The 12,153-nt window shown below is 60.5% G+C and overlaps 2 protein-coding genes across 2 annotated transcripts; both read right to left on the bottom strand.

Moving 5' to 3' along the window:
- Window positions 1-1,796: 1,796 nt before the first annotated feature.
- Window positions 1,797-4,097, bottom strand: REM1 (RRAD and GEM like GTPase 1). Its single transcript, XM_088523551.1, has 5 exons — window positions 3,915-4,097; window positions 3,474-3,783; window positions 3,283-3,365; window positions 2,272-2,476; window positions 1,797-2,197 (listed from the first exon to the last, which is right to left on the bottom strand). Exons 2-5 carry the CDS (start codon window positions 3,781-3,783, stop codon window positions 1,926-1,928), a joined length of 870 nt encoding a protein of 289 aa, XP_088379677.1. The 5' UTR covers window positions 3,915-4,097; the 3' UTR covers window positions 1,797-1,925.
- Window positions 4,098-4,721: 624 nt separating this feature from the next.
- CUNH20orf96 (chromosome unknown C20orf96 homolog) lies at window positions 4,722-11,291 on the bottom strand. The gene is made up of 10 exons (XM_010221491.2): window positions 11,209-11,291; window positions 10,915-11,032; window positions 10,459-10,601; window positions 9,738-9,896; window positions 9,166-9,265; window positions 8,579-8,736; window positions 8,354-8,455; window positions 7,390-7,473; window positions 7,023-7,141; window positions 4,722-4,880 (listed from the first exon to the last, which is right to left on the bottom strand). The coding sequence occupies exons 1-10, from the start codon at window positions 11,257-11,259 to the stop codon at window positions 4,820-4,822; spliced, it is 1,095 nt and encodes a 364-aa protein (XP_010219793.2). The 5' UTR covers window positions 11,260-11,291; the 3' UTR covers window positions 4,722-4,819.
- Between the last annotated feature and the right edge of the window lie 862 nt (window positions 11,292-12,153).

Here is a 12,153-nt window from a genome sequence, read left to right as displayed (position 1 = left end):
TCCCTAGGTTCCTTGGATCTGCTCTTTTGGGATCTGCCATAGTGATGGATCCCTGGAATCTGCACCCTGGATTTCAAGGATCTGCACCCTTAGGATCCCCCATGGTGCTAGATCCTTGGAATCTTCCCCCCCAGATCTCTGGGATCTGTCCCCTCAGGACCCACTGTGGTGCTAAATCGCCAGGATCTGCCCCCTGGATCCTTGGGATCAGGTCCCTTGGTACATGACATGGTGATGAATCCCTGGGATCTACCCCAGGATCCACAGGATCTGCCCCCTAGATTCCTAGGATCTGCTCCTTTGGGATCTACCATAGTGATGGATCCCCAGGATCTGCTCCCTGGTTCCCCAGGATCTGCCCTCTTGGCACCCATCACAGTGACGGATCCCCGTGCCCCAGTATCACCCCTGGATCCTCCTACCAGCCCGGGGAGGTCGGAGCTGCACGCTGGGTGGGAGCACAGCAGACAGGAAAAAAGCTGCTGTTTTTTAATATTTATCCTTTTTTTCTTCCACGCTTAAAAATAGAAAAAAAAAAAAAGAAGAAGAAGAAGAAAAAAAGGACGTATCTGAGGATCTGCGGTGATACATAGCTCCAAGTGGGCTCCCGAGTGGAGACGCGGAGGTTCCCGGGGAGCTCCGTGCGCTGCCCCGGTGCTGTCCCGGCAGCGCAGAGGGACGGGGCCGGCCCGAACCCGGAGCGGAGGCCCCGGGGCCCGAGGAGCCGCATCCCGCTCAGCCCGGGGCCCCGGAGCATCCCCGCAGGGCGGGCGGGAACGTGTCCCACGGGCCGCGGGGGTGCCCGGCCACGTCCCGCGCTTTGCTTCGCGCTGCCGTGCGGCTGCTCCGGCTCAGGGACGAGGCCTGCACGCAGGGACTGTGGAAACAGCAAAACACGGGAGCAGCCAGCAGCGGCACCGGGCGACGTGCCGGGATGCAGGGCACGGGCATGCCCAGCCTGGGGACATGCCCGGGACGCACGACACCCGCGAGGTGCATCGGGGTGCAAGGCACTGGGATGGATGCTGCTGCATCCGCTGGCTCTGGGTCGGATGGTGCTGGATCCGATGGCGCTGGATCATGCCGAGAGACCCCAAAGGATGTCCCAGATCCGCGAAGGCCCCGCAGGACGGGCGCAGCTCCGCGCCGGCCAGGCCGGCGCCTCCGTCCTCCCTCCGCTCCATTCCCAGCACCTCGCGGCGGCCCCTCGGTCTCCCGGCACCGCAGCATTTTTCTGAGTTTGAGCTCATTCTTTCCGCTCCCCTCGCCGCCGGCTGCCAACTTTCCATCCGCCCCCTCGGCTCCCGCCCGGCAGGAGGAGGCAGCGGGGCAGGAGTGGAGGGTTTGCAGGGATGCTCTGCGTGCCGGGGTCCGCCGGCATCGTGTCCATCCAGCGGCACCAGGGAAGGGGGTGCCGGGACCTGCCCCCGCAGCAGGATGGGGAGCAGCGACGCGGCAGCGGCTCCGGGACGATCCGTGAGGGAAGCTCTGGTGGAGCCGGGAGAGGCGGCGCCGGGCGGCTGGAGCGCGATGCTCCCCGCGGCGGCTCTGCCGCTGCCCCCGCTCCGGCAAAGCCAGTGGAAACTCCCGACCCGACCTGGGAGATGCGGGGGGGGGACAGGATCCGGGCTGGCGCCGGGCCCGGGGCCGCCGCTGTCGCCCGGCACGTCCGCATCCACGGGGCCGCCCGTGCCGTTCCGCTCCCTGTCCCTTCCCGGGGCGCCCGGACCCCCGGCGCGGCCCTGCCCGGCACCGTCCTGCAGCCCCGGGGGCTCCTCATCGCTCCGACGCGGAGCAGCGGTGGTTCCGCTCACAGCGGTCCCAGGCCAGCTGGAAGGGCCCACGGAGCCACCGTGTTGCCACCACGGAGGAGACGGTCCCCATGTCCCCATGCCTGGCGGGGGGAGCTGCCACTGGCGCTGCTCTCAGGGCACGGAGAGGTCGTGGCAGGACTTGGAGCGCACCTTGAGCGCCACTTTCCTGCTGTTCCCGGGCACCAGGCGGTCGAGGAAGCGGCGGGCGCGCGCCGTGAGGCTCTCCTTGCGCCGGTGCGCGGGGTGCGCGCCCGCCCCGCGCCCGCCGCGCCGCAGCCGGATCTGCCGCACCACCCCCTCGAAGAGCTCGGCCACGTTGTGCTGCAGCGGCGCCGACGTCTCGATGAACTTGCAGTCGAAGACCACGGCGCACGCACGGCCCTCTGCAAGGCGAGGGCACGGGCAGGGCACGGCGTCGCCGGCACCGCGGCCCCGGCACCGGCGGGCAGCCGCTCACCTTCCTCGGAGACCTCGCGGCAGCGCACCAGGTCGCTCTTGTTGCCCACCAGGATGATGGGGACGTCGTCGGCCTGCCGCGCGCGCCGCAGCTGGATGCGCAGCTCCGAGGCGCTCTCGAAGGTGTCGCGGTCGGTGACGGAGTAGACGAGGACGTAGGCGTCCCCCACCTGCAGGCACCGGCTGCCGAGGCGGCTGCCCTCGCCCTGTGCCCGGCGCCGGGGCGGGTGTCACCGTGGGCCCTAGCCCCAGCCCGGGGCTACCTCGCGGGTGCTCCCCGGGGACGCCCCTTGCGGGCAGGCGCCGGCCCCGAGCCAGGAGCAGGGACGGGGCGAGCGCCCGCCCCGCTGCAGGCAGCGCTCGTGCCGCGGGGCCGAGGAATCGCTGCTCGCGGTGCGGGGTGACGGGCGCCGCATCCCTCCCGCTCCATGGGCTATAGGTTACGCTCCGGGTTCTGCTTTAGGGGCCGGGGTGGCTCCGCGCTGCAGCCCGCCCACCCACCCAGGGTCCTGTGGAGCAGAGTGCGGTGCCAGTCGTGGGGCATCCCCCGCTGGGGATCGGCGGGCATCGCGGCACCGGGGGGCTGTCAGAGCAGCCCCGGCGCCTCTCCGGAGAGCGCCCGCCCGCCGGCGCAGAGCGGGGAGCGCGCGGGCCCCGAGACGGCAGCCGCGGGAGGGACGCGGAGGGAGGACCCGTCCCGGGGACATGTGCAGGCCTGGGAGCGCCTCGGTGCCCGGCTGCCGCAGGGGGCAGGAACCGCGGGACTCGCGTCCCTGCCTTTTAAAGCATCGTCCTGGACTCTGCACCGTCTCCTGACAGTGAGACGTTTCCCATCTCCGAACTGCTGCATTTCGCAGGGGCTGGCAGCGAGGCCCCGTCCCGGCACTGGCCCAGACCCACCGCGGCACGGAGCCGGGACAGCCCAGGACGCGGGGCTGGGGGGCCGCAGGGCGACTTTGCGGTGCTCACGGGGCGGTCAGGGCCCCCCGACCAGCCCCCGGCGCTGCCCTACCCGCTTCTCCGGCTCCCGCGTGTCCATCACCAGCAGCGTGGTGTCCTCGCCGTCCACGCACAGCGTGCGCTCGTAGGCGGCCTCTGCGGAGACCGGGAGAGCCGGTCGCAGAGGGGCCGGAGCCCCCGGCCTCGCGCCGGCAGCTCCGCGGGGCGCGGAGCGGCTACGCGCTGGGCGCGCGGGGCACCCACCTCCCCGCTGCTCCAGCGGCTCCCGCTCCTGGACGCCGGCGAAGAGGTTGAGCAGGCTGGTCTTGCCCACGCCGGGGTCGCCCAGCAGCACCACGCGGTACACGGGCTCCGAGGCGCCGGCGCAGCCCGACGAGGCGCAGGCCGAGGTGCCGCGGCTCGCGGCGGGGCCGCCCGCCTCCCGGCACGGCCACGGCGCTGCGTGGAGGTGTCCGGCCTCGGCCCGGGCCTGCTGTGACAGCGGCAGCGGCAGCGGGGTGCTGGCCCTGCGGCGCAGCGGGCTGTGCGCCCCGCGCTGCGTGTTCAGGGTCATCTGCGGCGAGAGCGGAGCGTGGGGCCGGGGCAACCCCCCGGCGCCCCTCACTGTCCCGGGGCAACCCCCCGGCGCCCCTCACTGTCCCAATCCCGGCTCCGGCTCCGGTCCTGGTCCCCGTCGCCGCTCACCTCGGCTGCGCCCCGGCGGTCCCGGCCCCGCCGCGCCCGGCCCCGCGGCAGCGGCGGCGCTTTAAGCCCCGGGAGGTGGAGCCGGGTCCCTGCCGGCCCTCCCCGGCCCGGGGGGGTCCGGGGTCCCGCCGCGCGGGACGGGACGGTCCGCGGGAGCAGCCGCGGGAGGCGCCTCCGCTGCTGTCGGGGCGGCCGGTCCGCGGCGGCCGCGCTCCCCGCCGGGCTGGGGGCAGCGCCCCCGCTCCCGGCTCCATCTCCCTTCGCCAAGTAAGGAGCGAGCGGGACCCGGACCGGGGGGGCCGCGGGCAGCGCTGCCCGGCCCCGGGGCCGCCCCCTGCCCCTGTTTGGAAGACGCCGCCGTCCCCGAGACGCCCTATGGTCAAACGCAGCGCTCGGGGCTTGTTTTGAACGGGGGAAACGGAGCTGTTTGTATTTGAGCACCCGGAGCCACGCGGGGCCCTCGTGCTGCAGGGTGCCCCGCACTGGGACGTGCTCGCAGTGCTGCCCGTCCTCCGGCCACCGAGGCCGCTTGCAGATCTCAGGCACGGGGATGGGATGACCCGTTTCAGCTTTGGCCGCGACTCCTTTGGTGCTGCCGTGTGGGCACGGAGCGGTCTGGTCACTGCTGGTTGTGCCTCGCCAAGAGCTCTTGTCATGGGTCTTGCTGCAAATCCCTGCGTCTCGCAGTGTGTTTCTTGCAACGCGGCTGCTGCCAGCGCAGAGCGTGGCTGGCGCAGCTCAGTGGGGATCACAGCAATGAGGATCGCAGGGTTCCGCCTTCGCGCTCCCGCGGGGATGAGTGGGACTGGGATGAGGAAGCTGGTGGGTAAAGGAGGGCTCTGCAGGACACCCCATGCAAACCTGGCCAAGCTGTGAGGGCCCTGCAAGCGAGGCCTGGCCTGGCGCTAGAGGAGAGATGTCCCCTCCGTGGGGATGTTGAGGACAACCTCGGCGTCCGGTGTACACCTGAGCAGAGAGAGGAGAGTTACAGGGGACCAGGGAAAGCAGACCGGGAATAAGTAGCCGGTGGCTCACAGGGAGCTTCCCTTGGCTGCTGCCCATGCTCCCTGTGAGGGAGAAGCTGCAGACTCCAGCTCAGCGCCTGTCTGTCCCAAACGACAGACAGGAGACAACCAGGCCAGAGCATCTGCTCTGCCTCCTTGCAAGGAGCAGAGGGACGCGGTGCCCGAGCTGGGTCAGAGATGTGACCACCCCCCTGCGGGCCGGTCCAGGGTGAGCTGGGCTTCCAGAGCGCCCCAGTGCAGGCCCTGGAGCTGCTAGGGGAACCCAACCTGGGCCCTTGAGACAAAGAGACTTTGAAAGAGCGGAGAGGGAAATGCAGGTACGAACGGACGTGCAGGGGCTCAGCGCTCCTCTGGACTCCAGGGCCCTTCCCCGCGCACAGTGAGCCCAAGCGGGGCCAGCTGGAGCCCTCTATGCTCCCTTGTACCCAAGAGCCCTCTCGCAGCTTACGAGTAACTTGGCTCTTTCAAGAACCAAACTCGGTGTCTGGAACCGAAGGGTTAATTAGAAGAATGAGGGACTGCTGAAGTCGTGTGAAAAGTTCCAGGGAGGTCAGTGGGGAACGTTTGAGAGACGCTGGTGAGGGCCTGGCACGGGCTGCCGCCTGCCAGGGGCGGGTAAGCACCAAATGCCTGACTTGTGATGTTACAGAAACTTTCCACTTGGGCCTTTCTGCTATTTTTAACTCTTTTCCCAGCCACCCTCGGTAACCCCAGCTCCACCAGCTGTTGAGGCTAATTAATTCCCTTTTTCATCATTCTTTTATCTGAAAAAAATAAGTTGTGTTACTCCCTCATGCAGTTGTCAGGCTGACCATGCAGGCCCCTGACACGTTCCAGGCTTCCCCCCTGCTTCACATGATGTCTCCGCAGCTCTGCAGCCATATCGGGCTTGCAATTAAAACGCAGGCCTGCGAGGGGGCAGATCCAGCCCTGCTTAGTGTCTCCGGCACCGTCAGCTTGCCGAGCGAGCTGTGCCACTGCAAAGGACAGTATTTTCATGCAGTGTGAACACTCTGGGCGTGAGGTGCAGAGCTGCTGAGGAGCTGGCCCAAACCTGCACCAGCAGCGTGGGCTAAGGAGCAGTCACCCATCAACAGGCATCTCTGCACCCAGGCGCTGCCTGCGCAGGCCCTTGCTGCAAATGAGCGTGCAGGTGTGCACGCTGCTGGGCACACAGGTTACACACTACCACATTCCCAAGAGCAAGACAGATTTGACCAAATTTCGCTCACGTCTGTGCTCCTGCACAGTCTGCCAGCCCAAAAAGCCAAGGCTCCCCGTGCGTGTTCTGTGCTCCACGCAGTGCCCCGTCGCCACGGGACGACGCGCAGCGGGACAGGCTCCCTGCCATGGGCACAGTGGAACAAAACATCACAACGGGCTCTTGGTTTGTTTTCAGCCTACAAACCTGGCCAGCTGCGGGAGACAACAGCCTGATATTTCTGTGAAGGAGCTGGCAGAGTCTTCTCCATACCAATTTGTAAGTGAAGATTTGCCCTGTGCTTTTTAATTTTTACACCCAATATCAGCCCCTTGCACACTGTTAAGCAGGAGCCTGGATTACTCCCAACCTCTGCTCTGGATGTAATTAGCTACCCATGAAGTAGGGCTAGGAAAGCAGGGAGCTCTGCCTTTTTGCTGCCAACCAATGTCTCAGATACATTTTTTTTTCCTTTTTTTTTTCTGTTTCTGTTGTTGTTTGTTTGGTTTTTGGTTCGTTTTGTTTTACATATTAGAGAAATGGCTGCCTGTCGTTGTGCTCCCTGAGCACCAGTGGGATTTCAGTAACCAGGTAAAGTGTCCCTAGATGGGTAGGACCTGCCTTGGGGCGATGCTCCCACAAAGGCCACCCCAGCCCCTCCGTGTTGTTTCTCAGTCATGAAGTAAAAAGGACAATAAAGTAAGAGCTGCTCTACTGGCACAGGCCTTTAAATACCATGTCTGTGGAAATGGTTGGGATGAGGTTACTAATACTCAATACTAAAGACTCTGAAGTGGAAAATGCCTGGTGCCACCAACGGTGACAGACACAGGCCTGCCCAATGACCAGCACGGCTTCTTTGCAGGGAGCATGGTGGCTTACTTGGGTCGGTGGAGAAGAACGTCAGCAAAGATGAGCTCTCTTGGATCTCCCGTGCTCTGCTCGAGTGTCTGGATGCTTATTTTCAGCTCACTTATCTCATCTGCCAGGTCTTGAATAATCTGAATGAATTACATTTTGAAAAGTTCTTTATTTTGCAACAGAAGCAAGACTTTTTAGAGATTTACAACAGCAGAGCTAGAAAACCCCCAAGGGTTTCCCAAAATATCTGTTGTGCTGCTCACCCTCAGCCCTTAACAGCCCACCGATTCCAAGGGAAACAGAAGGCAACGTGGCCCACTGTGGCACACGGAATCCGCACTACGTGGGGCCATGGCTGAGGGGGCCAGCTCTTCCCAAAACCACTCACCTCCCTTTGCCTCTCTACTTCACGCTGCAGAACGTGGTTGTTCATGAACATCTGCTTCAGGCCATCCTGATGCTCTAGTATCTCCTGTGTGGGTGAAAAGAAGGAAACGAGCTGAGGAAAGTTCACAGTAACTACTGGCATGAAACCACCGGTATGGCCGGTATTGGCCATATCTAGTCAGATGCGTTATTCTTCATGGAAATAACTTCTACTGGAAAAAGGGATTAGGTTCCAGCACTGAAAAAAAGCCTGTAACAGCAGCCACGTTACGCTGATTGTGAAACAGAATTGGGAAATCACGAGATCCAAATTAGTTCCCCAGGAAAAGCTTATTAAGATTGCTTGGATCCTATCCTCCTACTCCTACTCCTATCGCCTGTGCTCACAGGTTCACCTGTAGAAGGGGAGAGCAGTCCTGCACCAGAGCAGGCTGTTAAAGTCAGTAGCCAATATCTATAGAGTGCTGCAAAGTTCTCAGCACAGGAGAAGTGCCAGGTGCATCACACAAGAGAAACTGTACGAAAGGAGTTACCCTATTTCGTGAAGAATGACAACAGTTCCTGGTCTGCAGTGCTGCACACAGTCTTAATTTTCTCATGAATTTATCACAAATGCATGTGCAATGGCATGGTGGTGTCACAGCTGAGCTGCAAGCAGCTACCTAAATAATGTAAGAAAGCGGGGACCTTAAAAGCAGAGTGAGTGCTGGGTCACAGGGCACTTGCCTCACAGGGAAAACTCTCAGGCATGAGGCTGGGAACATTTCAGCTCATCAGACTACTGCAGGAACGTGGGAGTGCTTCCCTCTTCCCCGATCGCCACCTCCAGGTACTGGCTGTGCAGGCAGGGAGCAGCAGTGTTGTTATCTGCTGCCTGCACTGGTCTGTTGGGCAAAGTCAGGAATCCCCCGTGTCATCTGACACAGAACTGATCCCTGCTGAGGAAGCCAATGAACTCCACCAACCTCCACGACTTTGTCTAACAGCTCCTCCTGTTCCACCCGCAGCTTCACTGCCAGTTCTTCCAGGAAGGCTTTCCCCAAGGCTTCCGTCTCATCTATCTCATGCTGAGCGAGGAAAAGGTGCACAAAAAGAACAGAGGCACTAAGCAAGAGAAACACTGCTCCCCTTCCAGCCCTGCACCTGCCTTCCTCCCTCGCAGCGCTGAAGGGAAGGAGAGGTCTCAGCACCTGCTGCTGCTCCTTCAGGTTCTGGATCTTGCGCAGCAGGAAGGCTATCCGGACAGCTTTTGCTGGGTATTCCCTGTCCATGTAGTTCCGCAGCATATGGAGTTCATCCTGGAGAACCTCTACCTTTGAAGTGGCTTCATCCAGCTGCTGCTGCAGTTCTGACGAAAAGTCAAAGCAGGAAATCTCAGCCCTGGGGTTCCAGAGCTTCACTTCTTTGTGAAGCTAAGGAGTCTTTCCTGTATTGGCTGAGTCTCTACAGATATTAGGTATCACATGGGAACTGGGAAAACAAGCAGCCCTCGTCAGACCAGATCCTGCCTCAGCAAGGATCCAGGCAAGCAGACAGCTGCCACAAACGATGCTTCTTCCTGCCCCTCTCAGCATGGGCTGACGGCTGTCACAGGGCTCTACGCTTCCCTGGTCATCGATGACAGGAAGATCATGCCCATGGTGCACATGGGATTATTTTTCAGAAATGGATTTTTTTTGACATTTATCACACCAACGCAGCGTTCTTTATCTCATGAGATGGAAAGCAAAGGTAACAGGGCTACACAGTCTGCTTTGTACCGATGTGAGCAACTTACTTTCTAGATTCTTTTTCATTTTTTCTTCCGTTTCTTCAAATTCTGCTCTTGCTGCATCCAGACAGTTCTGAGTAAAGTTCTGCATTGTTGACTTGACCGTCTGCACAGAGAGAAATTCAGTCACCAGTCACTACGTGGAGCTTGGAAATATCCCCCTAGAGCATCCCTAATGCTTCTCTCATGTTATTCTTGCATTAACAGCAAAAGGGAATCCATCCCTCTGGCTACCACCAGCTTGTGCCCAGCGGGGAGCACCGGGGCCGTGTTTGGGAGCACTCTGGTGCTTCCAGGAGCCAGCTGAAGCCAAGAGTATTATGGAGGGAAGTGTTTGGGCTGTTAGGAGATCGGTGGCTTGGAACAGTTTCACTGGGGATGCTCTCATGGCTTTAAAACATGTTTCAGCAAGAGCACCTCAAAGGGTCTTGGGGCATGAGACAGCTCCCCCAGCAAGGGGAGTGCTCGAGTCACCCTCTGGCCATGCAGTGCTTGTCCCTCCGCGGGTACAACCAGGTGCAACGCAACAGTTTTATATCGGACTGAATTGGCTCTGTTGGCCAGCCCTAGAGCCTCACCCCAAATAATTCATATTGCTGCAGCAGGTCTCTGGCTTGCTTGGCAGTGCGGTCATCAGTGTGCTCAATGTCCTCCATCAGCCTGCAGTTGGTCTCTGCCAGGTAGGTACAGTGCTGCTTCAGCTTCTCTATGAAATTCGTCTTCAACTTGGCCAGATGCTAGAGGAATTTTTAGGTTAAAGGGTTGCAGTTTCTACCAGTCCTGCCCGCCCCAAGTTTTCCTGGCATTGCCTACCATTCCCAAACCGTTTCTGCTCCACGGTAACAGCCGCAGCAGGACCCCACAAACCTCACGATGACCAGCAGCGTTACTGCCGAGGCAGGCTGAGCTGCCTGGACATTTTTTTTCTCATTGTCATTTTTATAAACACCTTTTCCTACTAAAGGGTCATGGTCATGTCCTCTACCTCAATTGTCTCTTTGCTAGACTAAGCAAACCTGATTCTGACCATCTTTTCTAATAGGTCACATATCCTCAATCTCACATTCCTCTTGCTACACTCTGGACTCTCTCTTGGTTTCTCTTTATTTTTCTTAAAAGACGGTATCATGTTTGGATTTCACTAGCATTAAAAAAAGCGTATTTACCTCCAGTGTATTAATAAATAATCACGTGTCACTTTACAAGAGTGAATCAGACTGGTAAAATCCCCTCTGTAAAGTCAACCAGAGTAACTGTGCGGGTTTGCTACCTACATCACAGCACATTTGTCTCATGTACCTTCATAGTTCTGATATCTTCCAAGTTTTTAGATAATTCATCAGCCTTGAGCGATGATTTCTTCTGAGTAAAACCTCCATACTTCTCCTGGTCTGCTAACGCCTTTGAAGGCAACGGTGGGTTTTTATTCAACCTAAATGTGACTGGTGAAACAGAAAAGCCCTGTGTTTATTGCACAGCCCTGGTTCAATGCCTTCATCAACTACCTTCTGTCATATGTAGCTGGGGGAAGTATAAGGAATCACCGTGAGATTTAATTCATGCTTGCTACACCCCAGCAAGAGCAGCAGCAGTTACAGGAGCTGCGTCCCAGGTCTCTCTGGGCCCTCCCTCTTTATTCTCAGCATTTCCCTTTGGGTTTCTTGGTGCTTTTACTGAATGCTCTCAGCAGAAAGCGCTGGGTGAAGGCAAAAGTGGCAGTGCCCCGGGGTGCTGTGCAAGGGGAGCATCGCCAACCTGGCTTGTTTTTCTTCCCTTTCTTCTTCTTGCCCTCACTTGTGATCGGTGGCAAAGTCAACTGGCAGGCTGGAGATTTCTTCTCCTTTGCTTCTGTCTTCTGCCATTTACTATAATCCTAAACTCCACGTAACATAGACAGGACATTACTGTGAGCAGCCCTGTGAGCAGAGACCTCTGTAACTTACCCCCACTCCCGACTCCCCTGTACAGCCCCCTTGTGCTTCCCACCGTCCCATCATCAATCACAAGTCGAGCACAGCACCAGCAACCCTTCTGCAGCAACAGACTTACTATTTTCCTGAAGTCTTCCATAGCATTTGGGAGCAGGCCCTGCTCATCCATCCCCAGTGCGCAGGCTCTGCACGGGCAGAGGATGAGGCCAGGCAGGAGGCCGGGCCCCTCGCTCAGCCTCGTCCCCTGGTTGAGCTCCCCGGGGTCCCAGCCAGAGCAGAGGGGCAGGGATGTCCCTGGGTGTCACTGTGGCACCTGTGGTGCCCTCCCCACCTCCACCTCCCACCCCTGCCCCACGGGGAGCTCCCCCTGCTCATCCTGCCCCATGGGGAGCTGGGGAGCTCCATGCCAGTCCCCTATGGGGAGACCCCCTGTCCAACCTCTCTGCCCCACGGGGAGCTCCGTATTTTGGTCCCCTATGGGGAGACCCTCTGCTCATCCTCCCTGCCCCACGGGGAGCTGGGGACGCCTTCATGCCAGTCCCCTATGGGAAGATGCCCCATCCAACCTCCCTGCCCTATGGAGAGATGGAGAGCCCCCCTCGCTCATCCTCCCTGCCCCATGGGGAGCTGGGGAGCCCCATGCCAGTCCCCTATGGGGAGACTCCCTGTTCAACCTCCCTGTCCCATGGGGAGCTCCCCCTTCTCATCCTGCCCCATGGGTAGCCGGGGAGCCCCATGCCAATCCTGCCCATCCAACCTCCCTGCTCCCTGGAGAGCCCCCCTCGCTCATCCTCCCTGCCCCACAGGGAGCTGGGGACGCCTCCATGCCAGCCCCCTATGGGAAGATGCCCCATCCAACCTCCCTGCTCCATGGAGAGATGGAGAGCCCCCCTCGCCCATCTTCCCTGCCCCACGGGGAGCTCCCCCTGCTCATCCTGCCCCATGGGGAGCCCGCCGGCACTCCCCCATGGGGATCCTGCCCATCCAACCTCCCTGCCCCCATGGGGCGCTCCCTGCTCATCCTCCGCCCCCTAGGTGCCCCCCCGCGCCCTGCGGAACCTCC

The sequence above is a fragment of the Tinamus guttatus genome, unplaced genomic scaffold (assembly GCF_059628265.1).
Source record: "Tinamus guttatus ecotype Peru unplaced genomic scaffold, ASM5962826v1 Tinamus_guttatus_pri_ptg000194l, whole genome shotgun sequence".
In the NCBI taxonomy this organism is placed as follows: Eukaryota; Metazoa; Chordata; class Aves; order Tinamiformes; family Tinamidae; genus Tinamus; species Tinamus guttatus.
Note: the sequence above shows the minus strand (reverse complement) of the source record. Positions and strands in the feature narration are given on the sequence as shown.

What these genes read in the sequence shown, in the direction of transcription:
- CUNH20orf96 (XM_010221491.2), bottom strand. Translation starts at nt 11,259, where the DNA reads ATGGATGAGCAGGGCCTGCTCCCAAATGCTATGGAAGACTTCAGGAAA. An exon ending in AGGGAAGAAAAACAAGCCAG is followed by an intron (nt 10,602 to 10,914) that starts GTTGGCGATGCT and finishes CTGTTTCACCAG; the next exon opens with TCACATTTAGGTTGAATAAA. An exon ending in AAGTAGAGAGGCAAAGGGAG is followed by an intron (nt 7,142 to 7,389) that starts GTGAGTGGTTTT and finishes TAATTCATTCAG; the next exon opens with ATTATTCAAGACCTGGCAGA.
- REM1 (XM_088523551.1), bottom strand. Translation starts at nt 3,783, where the DNA reads ATGACCCTGAACACGCAGCGCGGGGCGCACAGCCCGCTGCGCCGCAGG. An exon ending in CGCGGGAGCCGGAGAAGCGG is followed by an intron (nt 2,477 to 3,282) that starts GTAGGGCAGCGC and finishes CGCCGGGCACAG; the next exon opens with GGCGAGGGCAGCCGCCTCGG. An exon ending in CCGCGAGGTCTCCGAGGAAG is followed by an intron (nt 2,198 to 2,271) that starts GTGAGCGGCTGC and finishes CTCGCCTTGCAG; the next exon opens with AGGGCCGTGCGTGCGCCGTG.